The 18,685-nt window shown below is 36.8% G+C and overlaps 4 protein-coding genes across 8 annotated transcripts; 3 read left to right on the top strand and 1 right to left on the bottom strand.

Annotated features, from left to right (window-relative positions):
- The first annotated feature begins 2,064 nt into the window (after window positions 1-2,064).
- si:ch211-57n23.1 lies at window positions 2,065-6,754 on the top strand. 2 transcript variants are annotated; one of them, XM_041967165.1, is made up of 3 exons: window positions 2,065-2,476; window positions 3,068-3,622; window positions 5,050-6,754. In XM_041967165.1, the coding sequence occupies exons 2-3, from the start codon at window positions 3,075-3,077 to the stop codon at window positions 5,189-5,191; spliced, it is 690 nt and encodes a 229-aa protein (XP_041823099.1). In that variant the 5' UTR covers window positions 2,065-2,476; window positions 3,068-3,074; the 3' UTR covers window positions 5,192-6,754. The 2 variants fall into 2 exon arrangements, with proteins under 2 accessions (XP_041823099.1, XP_041823098.1); XM_041967164.1 differs by having other exon boundaries at window positions 3,064-3,622.
- On the bottom strand, window positions 5,539-8,436 carry chrac1 (chromatin accessibility complex subunit 1). Its single transcript, XM_041967166.1, has 3 exons — window positions 8,223-8,436; window positions 7,917-8,043; window positions 5,539-6,589 (listed from the first exon to the last, which is right to left on the bottom strand). Exons 1-3 carry the CDS (start codon window positions 8,373-8,375, stop codon window positions 6,510-6,512), a joined length of 360 nt encoding a protein of 119 aa, XP_041823100.1. The 5' UTR covers window positions 8,376-8,436; the 3' UTR covers window positions 5,539-6,509.
- A 984-nt stretch (window positions 8,437-9,420) lies between these two features.
- gatad1 (GATA zinc finger domain containing 1) lies at window positions 9,421-11,226 on the top strand. Its single transcript, XM_042012411.1, has 5 exons — window positions 9,421-9,876; window positions 10,249-10,371; window positions 10,461-10,520; window positions 10,654-10,837; window positions 10,928-11,226. The coding sequence occupies exons 1-5, from the start codon at window positions 9,697-9,699 to the stop codon at window positions 11,116-11,118; spliced, it is 738 nt and encodes a 245-aa protein (XP_041868345.1). The 5' UTR covers window positions 9,421-9,696; the 3' UTR covers window positions 11,119-11,226.
- Window positions 11,227-11,931: 705 nt separating this feature from the next.
- On the top strand, window positions 11,932-18,625 carry LOC121657048 (protein naked cuticle homolog 2-like). Of its 4 annotated transcripts, none has more exons than XM_042012408.1 (9): window positions 11,932-12,187; window positions 12,273-12,299; window positions 12,377-12,453; window positions 15,533-15,587; window positions 15,743-15,819; window positions 17,373-17,462; window positions 17,543-17,660; window positions 17,773-17,910; window positions 18,001-18,625. In XM_042012408.1, exons 1-9 carry the CDS (start codon window positions 12,094-12,096, stop codon window positions 18,411-18,413), a joined length of 1,089 nt encoding a protein of 362 aa, XP_041868342.1. In that variant the 5' UTR covers window positions 11,932-12,093; the 3' UTR covers window positions 18,414-18,625. The 4 variants fall into 4 exon arrangements, with proteins under 4 accessions (XP_041868342.1, XP_041868343.1, XP_041868341.1 ...); XM_042012407.1 differs by having other exon boundaries at window positions 12,005-12,187; window positions 17,770-17,910; XM_042012409.1 differs by lacking the exon at window positions 12,377-12,453 and having other exon boundaries at window positions 12,002-12,187; window positions 12,273-12,322; window positions 17,770-17,910.
- Window positions 18,626-18,685: the final 60 nt, after the last annotated feature.

The raw sequence follows: 18,685 nt of genomic DNA, 5'->3' as shown, positions 1-18,685 counted from the left end.
GTTTGTTGTTGTTTATACCCAAGTAGATCAAATTTCAGTATTTCACTGATCCAGGCTCAATGACTTAAGAAAAAAACCCCAGCAATTTCCACATGTTGCCACTAGATGTCAGTCAAGGATTACTCGGGACTAGACGTGTGCCACGCATGGATATTTGTGTCTTAATTTACCATGTAAACGAAAAACAATCACATTAGAACACACAAATAAAGTATGCGTCTTTTATAGTTGTGTCAATATCCTTAACTTGTCAAGAATACATTATATGTACTTTAAACTTATTTGTATGCATTAATAGTCTTCCATTGGTCTTATTGGCTTTTCAGTGCATAGCTTTTTAAGTTCCAGCCTTTAATTAGTTTTAAATTGGTCATTTTTCTTATGTGCATTTGTCTGTTTATGGGAGTAGAAATATGCTTCAGATTTCTTTTTCACGTGACTAGAAAGAGGTGTGTTTAATCTGAATTCTGTTTAATTTCATGCTATTCTTTCAATTCCAGGTGATATGAGGGTGGATAAACTTGAATGTTTTGGGGGGCTGTTTAGTTTGTGCTAACATTCTTTGGCCTCTATTTGTATTTATTTACTTTTTTTTGGGGGGGGGGGGGGGTGTTAAGTTTGGTTAAACCGTATTAAAGGGTTTTTATGATGCTTGTACACTTTTAAACTTGTTCATTTAAATTTAATTGACTTTATGAAATTAAATCTGCACAGTCATTTTTTTTAACTTATCTTGCTTTTAATCATTTTAATGTTATTAATGATTTTACTGAGATTTTTGCTATTTGTTGCTGCCTTTTACTACTTCTGAAAGCTTTCTTTGCACCATCTGCAATACTTTTAATGTTTTACATAAAGCACTTTGAATTGTCCTGTACATGAAATGTACAATACAAATAAACTTGCCTTTACTGGGCAGTACTGAAATATTTATAAGACTATGTGTGTTAGTTTGTTGCAATTCAATTTTTAAGATTAGAAACTTCTGCAAAAATTCAACAGGTTTGTATTTATTGTTCTACCTCAATTATTTCAATAAGAAAATAAAAACATTCAAGGGGTAGGACATAGAAACAACCTGTAGATAAATCACAGTTGAAAACCAAAAGCAAATTTGCATGGACAAATCTGAATGAACCTATCTTAAAAGTTTTAATATTGAAGGATAAGAGCTCCTCTGTTTCTGACTGAAAGATGAAGAGCTAAGAGTGTGACCTATTTGATCAAGTTTTTGAAGACAAAATGTAATATATGTAATATACATGAATAGTTTAGGGTGAACCCCCTGCTGACAAGACACTAGAATCTTATGATAGATAGAAAAGATAGAATCTTTTGTGTCTTTTAAAGATGTTAAATTTAGTCATAGTTTACTCCTTTTATAGGAATACTACCCATAATAAATGCTATAGTATCAAATGCAAATGTGAGTTGTATAAAATGATGCAAGAAGAAAAAATTAATCACACTGACATTTCAAACAGGAGATGCAACAGCAGCCAAACAAACAAGCAAGAAAGAGTGAGTCAGTGGGGCTGGAGAGTTTTAAAATATTAACATTTTTCTACAGGAAGGACAAGTTTATCAAACTTCAGGTTGAACTTACATTTTTTTCTTGAAGGTAATTTGCAGGCCAGAGAGAGTAAAAGCCCCATATTGGGGATTTGCAAAAATTAAGTCTGACAATTCATCCTCAAACACATTCTGTCTCAGAGGTTGGTCTTTTGTGGCTCATGTTACTGCCCCCTGATTACAACACCCTCACTTGTTTGTGCCAAAATATGTCCCATTCCTTGTTGCTTATGTCAGAGTATAAACCTCAGACAACTTCCCCAGGTTTCAGATAGTTTTAGTACCTTTTTAAAATGTTTTGTCTTTAAACAGAAAGAAGATTAACACAATGATCATTTTAAAGTCTGTGATGTTACAAAAACAACTTGTACAGGCAAGATTGCACAGTAAATTAGTTAAGATATTGAAATTTGGCCATATTTGATCCTGTAGCGCTTCCTGTTTAGGACATTGTAAAACACCTAATAAATACCAGGAGCATCACACCACCTCCAGCCCTTCCATTCATAAGAAGAAAAGAAAAGGAAAGGGAAGAGAGAGAAAAGAAAGGAAAAAAAATACTAGCTTACAAGCTTATGTTAATACTAATTATACTGAGTTCAGTTAAATGCACTGTTAAAACGAGCTTTAGCTGCAGAAAAGCATTGCCATAAGTAATTTTCTTTTTGCAGCAAGGCGTTTACACTTTTAGACACGACGACGCTCCTTTGCGTTACGTTTTACATCGACTCTGAAGGGAAACCCTGGATCTGCTGCAGGCAGTAAAAAGTCATTCAGATTGTATTTAACAGGCTGCAGTCGACTCAATTTTTCCGACGACTTCAGGCTCCAAAGGAGCGCAGCCGCACGCGCACAAGCACGTACAGACACACACGGACTGCTCTGTCCTCCTTTGTTTCTCAAGGTAAGTTATGTTTATTTAATGCACACTACACAAACGTTACTTCTTCACAGCTGTTTAGAATTATGTTAATATTTGTTTATTAAATGTGCTAAATTGAAAAGCCTGGTTTTCTCAGCAGCTGTCGTTACGTTGTTCATTTAGCTGCCAACACGAAGCTACATGTTAAATTTAACTCGGTACAAATAAAACACGAATGTATTCCATGTTTTTCATATATGCAGCTTATAATTTGTGTTATAAGTTACGGCGTATGTGGTGAATAAGTATGTGATAGCAGCAAAGCATAAAGTATTGTTTCTGTGAAGTCAATATGACATCATCTGTTTTGTAGATAAATTAGTTTTTTTTTTCTTATTCATGTCATTTCTTGTCAAACAAAAGGAAATTATTGGTCAGTAAGATCTGAGTTTGTTCTTCAAACACAGTTTGTGCTAAAAAAATTTTTAACTATTTAAATGAAATGGTATAATTTCTATCTGTGTAAGAACTTAATAACTTTAGCTTTATGTCAGTAAAAACAATATTGGTTCAAGGTAGTCTGTCACCGTGCCAGCAAATCTAATCATGTGTGATGCTTCCTGTTAAAGCCAGTTTGGAGATGCTCTGCTGGACTGTGAGCAGGGCCTGGCTCTGCTTATCCTGCTGCTTTTTGCCTGTTATCTGTTCCCTGGCAGAGGACCCAGGACCAGCAGGTCCTCTTCCTACTTTCCGCTCTGAGCAAGCATCAGGTGAGCCAGACCTAGAGGACTGGGAATGGGGCTCTGGGTCATCTCTTCTGCACTTGCTCCAAAGTTTCCCTGGTGACAGCCCCTTTGTAACAGAGACTCCAGAAAAACAAGTCAACTGCACACAGCGTTTCTGGTTGCCACCATCCCCTCCGATCTGCTGGGAAAACATAGCAGGACCTGTTGAGTTTGCCAAGTCTCGTCTGCTTGTTCTGCAGAATAGAGCTGCCCTGCAGGCTGTGTCCACCTCCAGCGGGGTGGAGGAGGAAGGAATCTCTTATAACCATCAAGCCAGAGAAGAGGTGCAGGGTATCCGCTCAGACCACCAGAGTGTGGTAGAAACAATGCAAACAATGGAGACTGTGTTTGTCTCTCTGAAGGAGAAGAGGAAAGAGGGAAAGGAGCAAGGGGTCCTCACAAGGTGAGCAAATAGACTTTATTTCTTTATCAGGTCTGTGAAGAATCTTAGAACTTCGGGGCCTTAATGTGCGCATCCTTTTAAGATTGTTGGACCTAATCCTAATTACTCTCTGGACTACAGATGTGTAGCTCAGCAGCTTAAACATATTGAATATCTACCTAATATTTTATATGAACTATATTTCTACGATACAGTTGCTCACAACTAAAAAAATGTAGCAAAAGTATCACTGAAGCTGAAGGGATTACCTTTGGTTTTTGCAAGGAATGAGCAAAGGGAAAATTTTACTTGACTTAATCCTCAACAAATAAAAGAACTTATGAGTGTTTACATAAAATGTCATAATCAGTCCAATAGATATTAAGATGTACACTTTAGACTAAAGTAGTCTCTTTCTCACTTTCATATAATCGTGGATATGCATGTAATATTCAGCAGAGGTGTTGTAATATTTAGTAGAATGCCAGGTCATACCTACACAAACATGTGGGTAAACATGCATCAAATGTTCACACTATATAGCCACACCCAGACACTAAAATACAGTTGTTGTTTTTTTGTTTGTTTTGTTTTTTTGTTTTGTTTTGTTTTTTTGTCAAATTTTATGCAAGTACTATTTCTGCAGTGGCATGTTTCAAAATATTAATAAATTCTTATTGTCTATATAATTATATGACGCTCTATGAGTCATCTGAAGATCTATGTGATTCTTCAATTTTCACACAAAAGAGGAAATTTCCCAGTGTTTCAGTCTCCATCATATAAGAGATAAAAGAGGTCGAGAAACAGCTCTGGTAAAGGCTGTGCCCTTATATTTTGATATGCTAATTAGTCATATGGTAATTGACAACCTACTGTCTTTGCACAACCAACATATAACAGGTTGCTTTAGAATAATATTTGGGGATGTTTTAATGCAGATACTTTTTTTTTTTAGAATTTCAACTAGACTATGAGGTGATTTGATCACGTGGACTGTCCACCATTCCAGTAGTGCAACACCCATGCCAAACAGTTTGAATAGTGCAGTGCCTGACTAAGTGTAGGTCATGTGGTTTCTCATATCTGTGTTGACATGCACACCTAATCTGTTGTACTTTGCAAAGACCAGAAACCTTAACACAGCAGCTGCCTGTAAATGGTTATTAGTGAGGGACTCAGGAAGCCTGCATCGCTATTGCTTGTTTAACCTCAAATTAACACAAGAGGACTTTCTAGAAAAGCTGAGTCTTTCCAAGTAATTTCCAATAGTCATCTGTCTGGACACCTGGCTGATGGGAGGCACTGGCTCTACCAAAAGTTGTGGAACATCAGTAATTAACTCCATGTTTTCCCTTTATGAGATGAGAGGGAACATGAACAAATACAATTTTTGTAAGGCTGGGTCAAAAAGTTTTATTTATTTGTGGTTTTATCATCCTATATAGCCTGAAGGAGCGCCTTTCCAGTACAAGGGACGCTATAGATGGAAGAGGACACATGGCAGACCACCTGGAGGAGCAGTTTTCTACTTTAGAGAAGACTCTGCTCAATATTCAGCTTCGACTCAGCAAACTCATCCAACAGTGAGAGTTGGACACTTCTTATTTAAACAGTATTTATATACAAACCTTTTGTAGAAAAATGTAGCCAGTGCATGCATCCTCATCCTCGTTTAGTTTGAGAGAAAACATATTTAATATCCATCTTATGTCAGAGGCTCACCTGCCTAAGCAAAATCTGTGACCTGGAATCAGCTGTTAAGGTGAACATGTTGCTGTTTGTAAGCGTCTACCATATGGAGATTTTTATGGTCTTATTAAACCTCTAGTAAAACTGCAACACACTTGTGAAATTGTGAAGAGATTGAGTGAGTTGTCAGCCTTCACAATGGTAATTTCACACCTATCTCTTTATGATCGAGGCCATAAATGATATTCAGTACAGCACCAATCTTTATTTTCATATCAAATCTAAATCACAGATTTGCAAATACAACAAAAGGATGCTTTTTTTAACTTGTATACATTTTAAAAACTCACATCTAGTGGACTGAATGTGAATTTTAATTTGGGAAGAGCATTTTCAGTGGCTTTCTAGTTACACTGGAGAAACAGAGGTATTTGAACTTTAGATTAGTTCAAACAACTTTCAAGTATTTATGAGCTAAAAAAAATACATTTCTTAAATATGTTTAGCAAATAATAAGTAACGTCTGCATTTTAGATTTTGAAATGAATGTCAGTATCTCTAAAACAATGCATCCACGTCAATCATGTTTTAAAGGCAGTAGTAACTCAGGTGCTGAGACATCTGTGCTCCAGCTGTGTGGAATGGATTTCCAGGTACTGGTCTTTTATGTGGAATTCACCTGCAGGCTGTTAAGAGAAAAACATTTCACTCCTGGTCCAGGCAAAACATGCATTAAATTTAGATTCTGCCACCAGAAAACCCTCAGACAATCAGCTGTAGTGGCTAAAATGCAAACTCATACCAACTGCCTTATCAGCTATGGGAGAACTTTAACCCAAAAAAAAAAAAAAAGTAATCACTTTAAACAGAAAATCCATTCTACAGAAAATCTAAGGTCTGACTGAGTTGCAGTTAGTCTTATTCTGCTCTTTTTAAACCAATGTCACACATTTTATTTGCTCCGAAACAATCTTGTTACCTATATTCTTAAGACCCTGTGTCCCATTTTCTTTGCATTTGATCTCTGAGTCTTCACTTGATTCTCTGGATTTACTCTCAGTTCAGTGTCCTCTGATTTTGACCTACACCTCTACATGAACTTACTGAAGCACAGAGGGAGATCAAAGTGTCTTTTCTGAAAGTCACGCAGCTCTCAGTGAAAGGCAGGACATGTACATGTGATCACATCTGTCCAGACAGGAAAGTCGTTTTCTTCTTAAAAATCTGCTTCCTCTTCTTGCATTTGCTCCAAAGACTTGAGGTAATCTTGAGCCAAGATCTTCTTTGGCAAAATATCTGTCAGGTAAAAGAAAAAAAAATAAAAGTTATGGTGCATTAATACTGTCTTCTGAATACATTTCCATAGATTATGCAAAAAATGGCTCATTTTTCCTGGATTAGCCGTGGCTGACCAAAGCAATCTCACTGTAAAGATTGACTTTCCAGTAGCAACAGCAAAAATAAAAAAATCAGTGTGTCAACAACATTAATATGTTTGCTAATAACAGTTAATATACACTTTTAAAGGTGATGAAAAGTCAATAAAGATACAATAATGAAACATGTGCAGGGAAGAATGAAATGCTCCATTGTGATAGATAAATAATTAAACATGTTTATTGTTTGTATGAAAAAATATGTGGCATAGTTCCTGTTAAATTAATTAGGACAGTGTTCATGGATAAAATAATGTCATATCGGGCCAACTAATATTCTAGCCAATTTGTGCCATTCATGAACAAGCTGTAGTCATACTCATGCTCTACATATTGAGCGAATATTAAGCCAAATACAACTAAAATTACTACAAACAGGAACAGATTTTAATCCTTTTATGATCATTTTGAAGGCTGCAACTTGTGGTGTGAGTGACTTATCCTGAGCTTTACTATTAAGTGTTTTTAATAATACTGTATTTCATTGTTACTATCGGTTCTTATTTTTATTATCCTTTTGTTTGTTTATTTTTATCTGTAAATAAAATGTTTTTTAAACATAGTACAATATGTTTACATTCAGTGATCATTTTATATACTTTACATACTTTAATATACCTTGTGTTAAAGCAAATATGTGTTAACAATTATATAAGTCAATCTGAACTGTCCTCTCTGCAGGACATTTACACTGGACACTGCAGAAGCAGGGATGTTAAAATCCTGAAGGACTCTACCCATCCCAGCAAATGTCAGGCTGCTGAACTCAGGCAATGGCTCTGCAGCCTGGAAAACTAAAACAAAGAGGAGCTATGATCCCCAATCCATAAGAATCCTCAACCAGGAAAATAACAGATGAAATAACTCTATCATTACACCACTGTGTTTGCCATATGGTTAGAATTTTTACATAAAAAATATACACTACATTAACTAACTGTAATACTCGCTCTGTCACTTCCACAAGGTCACTTATGCTTTTATGTTTTTATTTATCACATTTATACACTTCTGCACACTGTAAATACTTCTGTTTATCTTCTATATAGCTTGTAATCCTCGCTCTTATTTAATTCCTGTTTTAACATTTTATTATTACTACTTATTTTGTTCATCAGATATTCTTTCACTCCATTGCTGCTCAAGTCTGGAGAGTGACTCAGTTAAACAGCTAAGGTGGGTCTCACCTGTGAGAAAGTGGAAAGTCTCGGTCTCCTCCGCGGCTTTAGCCAGGTCGCTGTATGACAGAGTGTTGGTTTCCTTCCCGGAGCCGTTGTTGAACGAGGACAGAGCCAAGTGCTGGACAAACAGCTCCTTCAATAACACAACACAAAACAGAAACTTACAAGTGTCCACCAAAGCCCAGAGCAGTTGATTTCTTAGTTTAAACGAACAGCTAACGGCGCTAACCCCTGTTAGCAGCGAGTCATGGAGGAGCTGATAAGTTAGCATCGCTCAAGCAACCGATGATGTAGCATTAAACTGCAGCTTACTGTAGCCTTGGTGGTGAGGAAAAGGGCGTCCTGGTTAATGCTCGACACATCAGGGGAGCTCTTCATGATCAGCCTCACTCTGGATATCGGCAGAGAGATCATCTTTTTGGCTCCCGACGTTTGGTCGTCTTTGTCAGGATTATTTTGAGACATGTTTTAGAGAGCGCAGCGCCAGACAGTCACCCAGGGGATGTTTTGAATGGTGACGCATGTTTTCTTCTTCGTCTTTGTCAAATTATTTGATGGCCTTAGTTTTTAATCACCGCCACCTGCTGGAGTGGAGGAGCATTAGCTAGTTTTTCTACCACTTCTGTTTCAAACATTACAGAGTCGACATATTGGATTCAGCAGCGTGCGTAGTTTATAGTTATACTTCATAAAACTCTAAAAACTAACCTTTCTGGTGCTGCAATTTGTCGCAGTCAACTAAGAATTGATAATGCAAAACATCTTGTCATTCTTTAAACGCGCATTTATTTAAGAAAATGTAGAAACATCCACAGAATATAAACACATAAATAAACAAAGAAAAAAGCATGATAGTAGATGCCTCTATGTTGCTTTTCCATTTTAGTTTGTTTTAGAGCTGAACTCTAGGGTACTTCTATTCCTCTACGTCTTCTCCCTGGATGTAATAAGTGGTTTACTCCTGCTCCTTCCTTTATGCTGAGCAATAAATACACAAAGGAATCTGGAAACAGAGCACATGACCTACTTCGTTTGATGTGAAAGTCTGCTTTATACTATTTTTACACTAAATCCTGACATACTCGCCATCACCACTTAAATCATCCAAAACAACTTAAATTATAGACAGTTGAAACAGTTCTCTCTCTCTCTCTCTCTCTCTCTCTCTCTCTCTCTCTCTCTCTCTCTCTCTCCCGCTCTCTTTTTTTTTCTCCAAATATTTTTTGTGCATGTCTCTGGTATTAAATTGTAGATTTATTTACATTTTTCTAGAAACAAAACAATGTTTGTCGAAGAGATGCGGGAAATTATTAATATAATTATTAATATATATAACATATATATTATTATATATTATTTATTTTTTTAAACAATTTCCAACTTGTTGAAAATGAGTTTTGTAGATTCTCCATTAAGCAGATATGCAGCGTGTTACCATTTCCGCCATTCTCGTGGTGGCGCTGTGCTTAAACAAGTACTCTTATTACCACAGAAGAAGAGCCAAAATCAGACCCCAGCAGAGAAGAAGAGAATTGGAGCTAGCAATGGCAACAAATTGCGAGCATAAATAAACAGTGCCGGTGGTTACTTATTCCACTTCTCTTTGCTGTTCATTTTATGTCGGAAATCATCTCCCTAAATGTCGCAGCGTGGAAATATCAATCCCTCTGATGGTGCCATCTGCTGGAATTACATCGGTGAGATTTATAACGTTAGCAGCGGATCTCATTGTTGAACACAGCTGTGTTCGTTTTCTCTGGCTGGCGTCGTTGATTGACTTTTAAAGATGCCTCTGGGTTTGAAACCGTGCTGTGCGGTCTGTAAGACGAACTCTTCCTCGATGTGGAAGAAAGGAAACCAGGGTGAAATACTGTGCAATAACTGCACAGGAAAGAGCAGCAGCGGCGGAGCATCAGGGCCCTCCTTGTCCTCCAGCACGCAGCCCAGCAATGGCGGGGGAAAGCAGGCAGGTCATACTGAAGAGATACTTCATGTTTAGATTTTTATGTTTGGGATATGCTTGTCTTTGTACAGCTTAGTTGGTAACAGAAGGGGGATTTTATGAATTGCAGCAACTTCATCTGTAATCTGAGGGCAAAAACGGCGTCCCCTAGATATCTAATAACATTGTCTACTTTATTTATATATAGCATTTCTGTTTTTATAATTTGGTTCAACGTTATTGCCTATATTGTGTTTAGAATGAAATAAGATTACATGCATATCAAGGATTTAGAATCCAGCTGTGGTTAGCTGATGCCCTTGATATTGTAGATTTTTTTCCTTTAAACGAGAAGGCTGCAGTCAAGTATCCTGACTTATATTCACACGTTTGAAGTCTAAGCAGGAGATTCACAGGAGGTCTGCACGGCTGAGAAGCACCAAGTACAAAGCTCCTGCTTCTGAGAAGAAAGTGTCAACAAAAGGAAAAGGAAGAAGACACATATTTAAACTTAAAAATGTAATGTAAAACTACATTGAAGTCTTTTTTTTTTGTTATTATTTCTGCCTGATGTGTTTTTGGAATTGACTTTTTTATCTCTTCCACAGCCAATCAAAGCCCCAGAATCTGTAGCAACAATCATCACATCAGAATCTGTATTTTATAAGGTATTGTGTTCATTCTAACCAAGAATAACAGCTCAGTTTTTTATTGCAAAATTTCATTTTATGTGTGTGTGTGTGTGTGTGTGTGTGTGTGTGTTTGTTTGTTTGTTTTCGTTTATCTGTTTTGTGTCCACAGGGTGTATACTACCAGACAGGTGATGTGATCAAGGTGACAGATGAGGAGGATGGGAAGTCTTACTATGCCCAGATCAGAGGATTTGTGCAGGACCAATACTGTGAAAAGAGTGCAGCACTTACATGGCTCATTCCCACTCAGGCCAGCCCAAAGGACCAGTTTGATCCTGGGACGTACATTGTTGGTGAGCAATTATACAGATTATGTCTTTTTTTCTTGTTGTTATTTATGTGATGTGTTTGACTTGGACTAAGAACCATGTATTGTGTATCAGGTCCAGAAGAGGATCTGCCCAGAAAGATGGAGTACCTGGAGTTTGTGTGTCACGCTCCTTCTGAATATTTCAAGTCACGGAGCTCCCCGTTTCCAACTATCCCTATTCGTCCTGAAAAAGGCTACATCTGGACCCACATAGGACCCTCACCAGCACTCACTGTCAAAGAGTCTGCCAGCAGTGGCAGTTAGCAGGACTGTGATATGGACTTATTCTGTTGCATTCAAACAGATTAATGTACATTTGTGTTATATAATAATAATAATAAAAAAAAAAAACATGCCACTGTAGCTATTTCAGTTTAAAGGCAACTTAGAACAAAAAAGGAAAAGAAATTTAAACTATACTGTAAATTAGTTACTTACTGCAACATTGGACTATAACTTTTGTATTTGATGATAATAAAAAATTCCACCTCTAATTTTGACTGATTCTTTAAAAAAATAGTAACGCCTATGATGATAATAATAATAATAATAATAATACACTACTAAAACATTTTCCCTGCCTCAATTATACTCTTAAGTATTAAAGATATTAGGATGTTTTAAATTTAAAAATGGCTGTTTCTTCCCAATATTGTAATTGTAATATTGTAAGCAGTATTTTTATATTTACATCTTGGATATGTTCAAAAGGACAGGCAAAGCTTATCATGTCATCAATGTTTTCTAACAGCATCCTTGGCAAGTGTCAGCTTGTTAAGGATCATTACAGTGTCATATGGGTATTTTAGCTCTGTTAGGGTGGACCTTTATTTTATTTTTATTTTTTTTTCAGCAAACAGTTTGTAGTTTAGTGATACTGGACTGTCTTGGACACTATTTCTTTGAGGTATATCCACACATTTGTGATGATAAAGAACTTAAATATTCTTTTCATCACATTCAATGGTTCCAACCATTAACTTGCAAATTGTTAGTTTCCATCTAGTATTGATCAAAAACGCGTAAATGCACTTTTTAATAACAAGAGCAGAATAAAGTTGCTAACGTTAAGTCAAGTAAAAGTCATAACAAAAAGCTAAACCGCTGTTAGCATGTTTTGTATAAACATGGAGTCGAAAGCGGAAGCACGTGAAAGCGAATCCTCTTGCTTCGCCTCTTTCCTCTTTGACAATTATCCCAACATTTAGGTTCTCCGCCGTGCAGCAGCTCACTGTGTCAATGTATCCTGATGGACTCTGCTCTAACATTCACCGCGTTGTGCTGATTAAAATCTTTGTTGATCAAAACATGGGCAAATTTCTGTCCAAACATGGTAAGACATTTCTTATCATGCATGAGCTGTGCATTTATTTTACCGAAACTTACAGGCTTTGACATTTCTCTCATTATTTGAACAGTTTCGAACCGCAGACAGAATCCGGAAGGTGAGACTCCCGACAAAGATAATGTACACTATATAATGTGGCTTCTTTGTCTTTCTAACCTGTCTTATGTTGTGTAGGTGGTAGTTTGTCTTCCAGCGTGCTGACCTGTGAAAGAGAGATGGAGCACAGCATCAACAAAACTAAACTGACAGAAGTAAACTTATTATCATCATACACTTAGACATTTTACTGACAGTCCAAGAACTCACTGTGCTGAAATTGATTTTCTTTCCCATTGCAATGTTGAATTAGCAGAGTTAAGGATAGTGTTGTATGGTGTCTTTCCGAGGCTGAGATCAGCAGCGTGAAAAACACAACTCTTCCGTATGGCTCATTAGCGTTGTAGTTTAGACTCTACAGCCGCATGGATAAACTTACAGATGGTATGAGTGGAATATTTCTTTATCACAATCCAAAGTCAAAGGGAAGAATCCAAAAAGGCATTGTTTGTTTTAATACGCAGTCAGTAGGCTCCCATATCCCTCATAACACAAGCAACACACAGGTCTAAAAATCTGGGTCTCAGATTATAGTGGTTTTGTTCCTGTTGTGTTAATTTTTGTTTGCATACATTTAGCATTTCTTTATTTGTTTGGTTTAGATCTATTCCTGGTTGTTTTTAATCTCTGTTGCTGTCTCCAGTCTTGTTTTGTATGATTTTAGGGCTCTCTTTAATAGTTTGTTGTCACTTTGGTAATTTTCTGTTTCTTCGACATCTTAGTGGTTTTTTTTTAAATATTGTTTTAAGTCTTTTTGTTGTTACTAATCAGTGGGTTTTAGTTGAATTGTAGCTGTTTTCAGTCTGTGGTTATTTTTAGTGATTTATTACTGTTTTCACTTGTTTCCGAATCTTTTTCAATCTTTAATAGATAAGAAGCTCTGGTCCAGTGGTCTCATGTTCAGTTCTTGAGCCGTTCAATCTCCTTTCCTATTTCTTTCAAATCATCTAAGTATTCCTTTTAGTCAAGTTGCAGTTGTTAAAAGTTACTTTGTATGTCTCATGAGTCATATTTACTTCAAACGTAACAAAAGAGATCAACTCTTTACACAATGAACTTCTTCAGTAAGCATGTCTGTAATCATTGTACATATTTTTTTATTAATTATGAGGCAATTTTTGCTCTTTTTTTAATTAAAAAAATAGCTGACTACCATAAATTTCTAAAAACAAATAAATGATGCAGCAGAAAATCAAGAAGAAAACAGAGAGGAGCAGCCTGGTCAAACTGGTATATTCCAGTGCCAACAGCTTCTCTTCAGTCGCTCTGAGCTGAGGGACAAACAGTATTTACTCATGTCACTTCAAGGAGACATCAAACATGTTTGGAGGTTGTCGTTTATTTATTCTTCCACCCTTCCTGTGAAGAGACATCCAAGTCTGTGAAGTACAACGCCGCCACCCTCCATCCACACAGCACAGTCTTTATACCCAACTTTCCTAACAGAAAAAAAAAATCTCCACATCTGTTACTGCTTTCCTTCTCTAGCCTGATGGAGTGTGTGGAAAAGATGTGAGGAGGGGTGATGAAGCATGTTGAGGTGTGGTCAGCGAACTAAGCAAATGCCATCACATATACTGCTTTAATAGTGAAGCACACATTAAGGGCCGAGGGGCTTTTTATTTATTTATTCATTTATTTATTGTCAAAGTAAAGTATTCTCACATGCTTTCAAGTTAGACAGCAAAGTCACTCATTCATCCATTTTTAAAGGTAAAAGTGTTCAGCAGCCAACATGCCATTTGCTGTATTTGATCTCTTCTTGGGCACAACTTGTTTTAAGGTTAATAGACTCACACTGAAAGCTAAGGACAATGTTTGCCTAGTATGTGAAGGTTCTGGAAAATCCTAGTTTGGAAGAAGAAGTTGACTCAGCTAAGAAGTTTAAAGAGCTGTGGAGTTTCTGCGCTAATCAATGCTAGAGCACTTCCTGTAATAAGATTTTCCATCCTAAAATAATTAGATTCTCCACAACATAAGTGCTTTTAGCTGTGAAAACCAAATACTTCTCATTGTGTAAGCCATTTTATCTCTAAATCATTTAAATAGCATCTGGACTCTCTTGATCTTTAATGTTTGCAACAGCATTATGTGTAAAGTGTTTAAAGGCCACGAAGTCACAGTTTTCACACAGTCAAGGCAGTAAAATGAAGATAGAGCCTCATTAACTCTGTGCTTACATACCCACTTTTCAAATATCTGTTACACAGACTCACAATAGATTGTTTTGTTTGGTTGTTTTCTCTTATCAAACATTTTTTGCATTGCAAAAACACTTCACTGTATTTATTTTTACTTAAAAAGGAAGATTTAGCAGCTTGATTCCCGAGCAATGGTCTGACTAAGTAAGATGTTACAAAGGAGCAGAGACAGACTGAAATGGATAGACACTGGAACAACCAGAAATGCACCTTTCTTCTACCTGCATCATCGCTCCATCTTTCTGTAGAAATCAAAGCAAGCATCGGTGTTTCATGGGCTGAGTGTAGCGAACTGTGAGAGGAAGGTTGGATTGTGTGCATTTGAACAGTTGTGTGGGCATGAGGGTACACTCACCTTATCGTTCCTTTTGTTTCTCATCTGGTAGAGCATCAGTGTGACACTGGAGATGGATTGTTTGGTGGCAGATAAGAAATGTCTTGCTGGTTCTTCCAGTCCTGTCTTGCTTTGCAGAAGAAAGTCTAATCACCAGAAAACAAACTAGAGAGCTGAACTGTTTTATTACACACACACACACACACAACTGATATTAAAAACAAATATTTTAAATAAACTTTAACCTCTAGCTAATATCTAACAATAAGGATTTTTTTTTCTAGTACAGTATAGTAATAGCAATAGTAAAAATATCTAAAACCCACCAATGTCCGAGACTCAAAAGGGTTTAAAAAAAAGTGTTTTGAACTCCTGGTACATGTTAGTTATATGTAATGGAGGAGAAAAGGTCAGCATGTCAGCTGTTTAAAGAGGAACGTCTAAACAGTACAAAATGCCTTTCCTCTTTCTTCTTGGCTGTCTCCTTTTTGTTTGTTTTAATGTGTAAATAACCCAGAAAGATTCAAATCACTGCTTCACTCCATCAGAAAGAACTGAGTACAAACAAGCAGTAGAAAAAATCCACAGTTGCTCCACATGCTGTTTACTTCCTCTCACTCTGGGGACCTAAAAATCACTTAATTGTTTCCTCCCCCACTCCATGGTTATTTACTCTATTTTCTTCTCTTTTTTTAACAGAACTTGTATGTGGAAGTGAAGAAAATCAAGTCTGAACATAACAGCAACTTCAAGGGTGAGTAGAGACCCATACAATCATACCAACAATGTTCTTAGAGGATTTATCCATGTTCAGACATACTGAGTTAATAAATTGCACGCTAGCATTATAATAATATACCTTGACTGTGCTGTAACAGTTATTACTGTCATTTCTTTTTTATTGTTAAGTGGTTCTGCCACCACAGAAATCACCTGAGACCTTCCAGCTCAGGGACAAAACAAAGAAGAGGAGTATTTATACCAAAGTGAGTCTTTATTCTTTTGTCTGAATAATAAATTGTAACATGTTTAATATTTGTTGTTTGGCCTCTCACAACCCTAGTCATCAACTCGTGTAAATCAGTTATAATCCAGCAGTGTTGTAAAATAATTATAAAATGCTAATCAAAGCAGGAAAGAATGATTTGGAAACTGTCACAATTTAATATTAATGATGAAATGTTGATATAATGTTCCTTAAACTTAAACTTAAATCATGATTAGATCTCAGATAAAGAAAATGAATCAAAACATGACTGAATGCAATTTAAATAAAGAAGATTAAAAAATACAAAATTGATTAATTATTCTGATAGTTTTAATTTAATTATTCTGATAGGTAGAGTTTGCATGTTCTCCCCGTGTATGCGTGAGTTCTCCGGCTTCCTCCCACCATCCAAAGTCATGCATGTTGGGTTAATTGGTTACTCTAAATTCTCCCTAGGAGTGAGTGTGAGCATGAATGGTTGTTTGTCTCTTTCTGTGTTGGCCCTGCTTATCCGCAACCCGCAATGGTAAGCGGTACAGAGAATGAATGAATATTCTGATAGCAACAGAATTTCTGTTGAAATAGCAATAATTTCATGGTGAATGCAGCCACAACAATCACAAAATGAGATCAGAAATCGTGACAGCTCTATTGCAAACCACAGTAACTATATTTTATTGATTATACTAATGATAAGACATTTGAAAATCATCAGGACAGTAGGCATGTTTACCACTGTGCTGCATCTCCTCTTCTTTTAACAACACTGTCAGTTGTTTTTTTAACCGAGGAGGCTAATAATACAAACATTTTCCCATTTTTGCTTGACATTCTGTAGGATTTCAGCTAAACATTTGTTATGTTGCATTGTTCATTCTCATATTGTTTGATGTGTCTCATTGCTAATTGTGCTCTGTGGATGACAGATCTGGACTGTCCTTTAGTGTTGGACCATATTTTTACAATAGACGCAGAAGGGTTTGACATTGTCATGCTCACAAGCCTGTATATAGTTTTCAGTGGGGCCTTTACAGACAATCAAATTGCTCAAGCACCTTGCACTAATGCATTTACATATCATCACAGATGCTGGTTGTTGAACTGTGTTCTTGTAACAGGCAAAGTGCTAACTCTCCTCTTTAGCCCGGATGAGTTGTTGTCCGTGATTTTCAAAAAGAATTTCATGTTTGTTTTGTTATATTTTTAGAAGCCTTTGCACTCCGCCTCAATCTGTCTTAAAAGAGCCAGAGAGGACACCAACATCCCTCTTTATATACATTTTGATATTATTATAGACATTATACATTATATATACATTTCATTCAAGGTTTATTTTCAACTTGTTATAACACTATATCAAGTACACTTTTTTATGGAAAGTAGTAAACTTTCATCTGCTTCCAGTCTTTATGCCAGGCCAATCAGATTTATATTAAGTTAACATAAATAAAAAGAATCCAAAGAAAGAAACCATGCATGTTGTCTAAATACAGTGTTAATTATCTAAAACTGGTGTTGCTATTATGACTATATATGCACATTTCATCACAGGGCACATTATATGGCAAAGTGCATCAACCTGGGCAGGAATGGGTCTTCACACTCTACAATTTTGACACCACGGGCAAGGTCACAAAAGAGGTACCTTCATGTTCTGGTTGTTGTTTTCATCCTTTATTGTGAAAGTATCTTCACGCAATGTGTATGTGCATGTTTTGCAGGATATGTCCAGCCTGATACTCTCCATGTACGAGGTTCTGGAGGCAGCAGTGAAGCAGCCTTATGGCAGAACCACACCGCTAAAGATCAAGCTGGTTGTAACTCCCTCACCTTGCTCAGGCAAGACATAACACAAATAATAAAATTTAATTTTCATTGTGACTCTATATAATTTATTTGATGATGGTATTTAATATGAAACACTATCACCCTCCTGCACTGAATACAGCAGTAGAAAAGGAGCAAAGTATATCTCAGGAGCGAGGCCAACCAGTGAGGCTCTATTGTGTGGGAGAAAACATAGAGCGCAGAAACCACTACCTGGATCTAGCTGGAATTGAGAACTATTCCTCAAAGTTTGACAATACAGGTAAAGAACTCCTCCATTACTATTACACTAATGGAAATTCTTCACTGCAAAAGTTTCCATAATGCTTTTTCTATCCCTTTTCCCTCTTAGATTTATCTTTTCAGGGGCTACAAGAAGTCAGCTCTGCTCTTCAGCACCATCCAGTGGCAATCAGTGAGGATTACATGCACACAGAGTCCCTCCAACAGTTTTTTAAAAATAAAGCCATGTCATTCAAGAAAGAAAGGAGCAGAGGGGATGAAAAGACCTGCAGGTTACATGGCCAACACCCCGCTTCATGGTGCAATCCAACCAAACCTCATGTGCAGCGCTCCTGCAGGAGGCTTTATTCCAGGGTACAAGATTCTGCTTCGCCCCTTAAACATCCTGCCTTCCATGTCCAGCCAGGAAGAGACTGTCAAATATCTAACTGTCTACCTACATGTGAGGTCACTCTGGCCCAAAGACATGATCACCATCACCACCATGAACATCATCACCACCATCACTACCACCACTCATAACTGCATAATACATAGAAAAGTTGTTAATGTTAAATGCCACTCAGCAGGTCTTTAAAAGAACTTTTTTTTTATGTCATTACACATTGCTCACATTTTAACTATGGAATCTGATCTGTGTTTTTTTTATTTTTCTGATAGGGTGACATAAATGCTTCATGGACACTTTTGTATCAATTACCAAATATGAAATGAAAATAAATAATTCGGTAGTCGATTCTTCAGACCAAAATCATGGTCTGTTTTCATCTTTGTGAGTGAAGTTACTAAGTAAA

Source organism: Melanotaenia boesemani, chromosome 17 (genome assembly GCF_017639745.1).
Source record: "Melanotaenia boesemani isolate fMelBoe1 chromosome 17, fMelBoe1.pri, whole genome shotgun sequence".
Taxonomy (NCBI): Eukaryota; Metazoa; Chordata; class Actinopteri; order Atheriniformes; family Melanotaeniidae; genus Melanotaenia; species Melanotaenia boesemani.
Note: the sequence above shows the minus strand (reverse complement) of the source record. Positions and strands in the feature narration are given on the sequence as shown.

Excerpts from the sequence above, each read along its gene's own strand:
- chrac1 (XM_041967166.1), bottom strand. The coding sequence starts at position 8,375 with ATGTCTCAAAATAATCCTGACAAAGACGACCAAACGTCGGGAGCCAAA. Across the intron at positions 8,044-8,222 it reads TCCTCACCACCAAGGCTACA|GAGCTGTTTGTCCAGCACTT; the intron begins GTAAGCTGCAGT and ends GTGTTATTGAAG. Across the intron at positions 6,590-7,916 it reads GACTTTCCACTTTCTCACAG|ATATTTTGCCAAAGAAGATC; the intron begins GTGAGACCCACC and ends TTTACCTGACAG.
- si:ch211-57n23.1 (XM_041967165.1), top strand. The coding sequence starts at position 3,075 with ATGCTCTGCTGGACTGTGAGCAGGGCCTGGCTCTGCTTATCCTGCTGC. Across the intron at positions 3,623-5,049 it reads GAGCAAGGGGTCCTCACAAG|CCTGAAGGAGCGCCTTTCCA; the intron begins GTGAGCAAATAG and ends CATCCTATATAG.
- LOC121657048 (XM_042012407.1), top strand. The coding sequence starts at position 12,094 with ATGTATCCTGATGGACTCTGCTCTAACATTCACCGCGTTGTGCTGATT. Across the intron at positions 15,820-17,372 it reads AGAGGAGTATTTATACCAAA|GGCACATTATATGGCAAAGT; the intron begins GTGAGTCTTTAT and ends ATTTCATCACAG. Across the intron at positions 17,911-18,000 it reads CTCAAAGTTTGACAATACAG|ATTTATCTTTTCAGGGGCTA; the intron begins GTAAAGAACTCC and ends TTTCCCTCTTAG.
- gatad1 (XM_042012411.1), top strand. The coding sequence starts at position 9,697 with ATGCCTCTGGGTTTGAAACCGTGCTGTGCGGTCTGTAAGACGAACTCT. Across the intron at positions 10,521-10,653 it reads CAGAATCTGTATTTTATAAG|GGTGTATACTACCAGACAGG; the intron begins GTATTGTGTTCA and ends TTGTGTCCACAG. Across the intron at positions 10,838-10,927 it reads TCCTGGGACGTACATTGTTG|GTCCAGAAGAGGATCTGCCC; the intron begins GTGAGCAATTAT and ends ATTGTGTATCAG.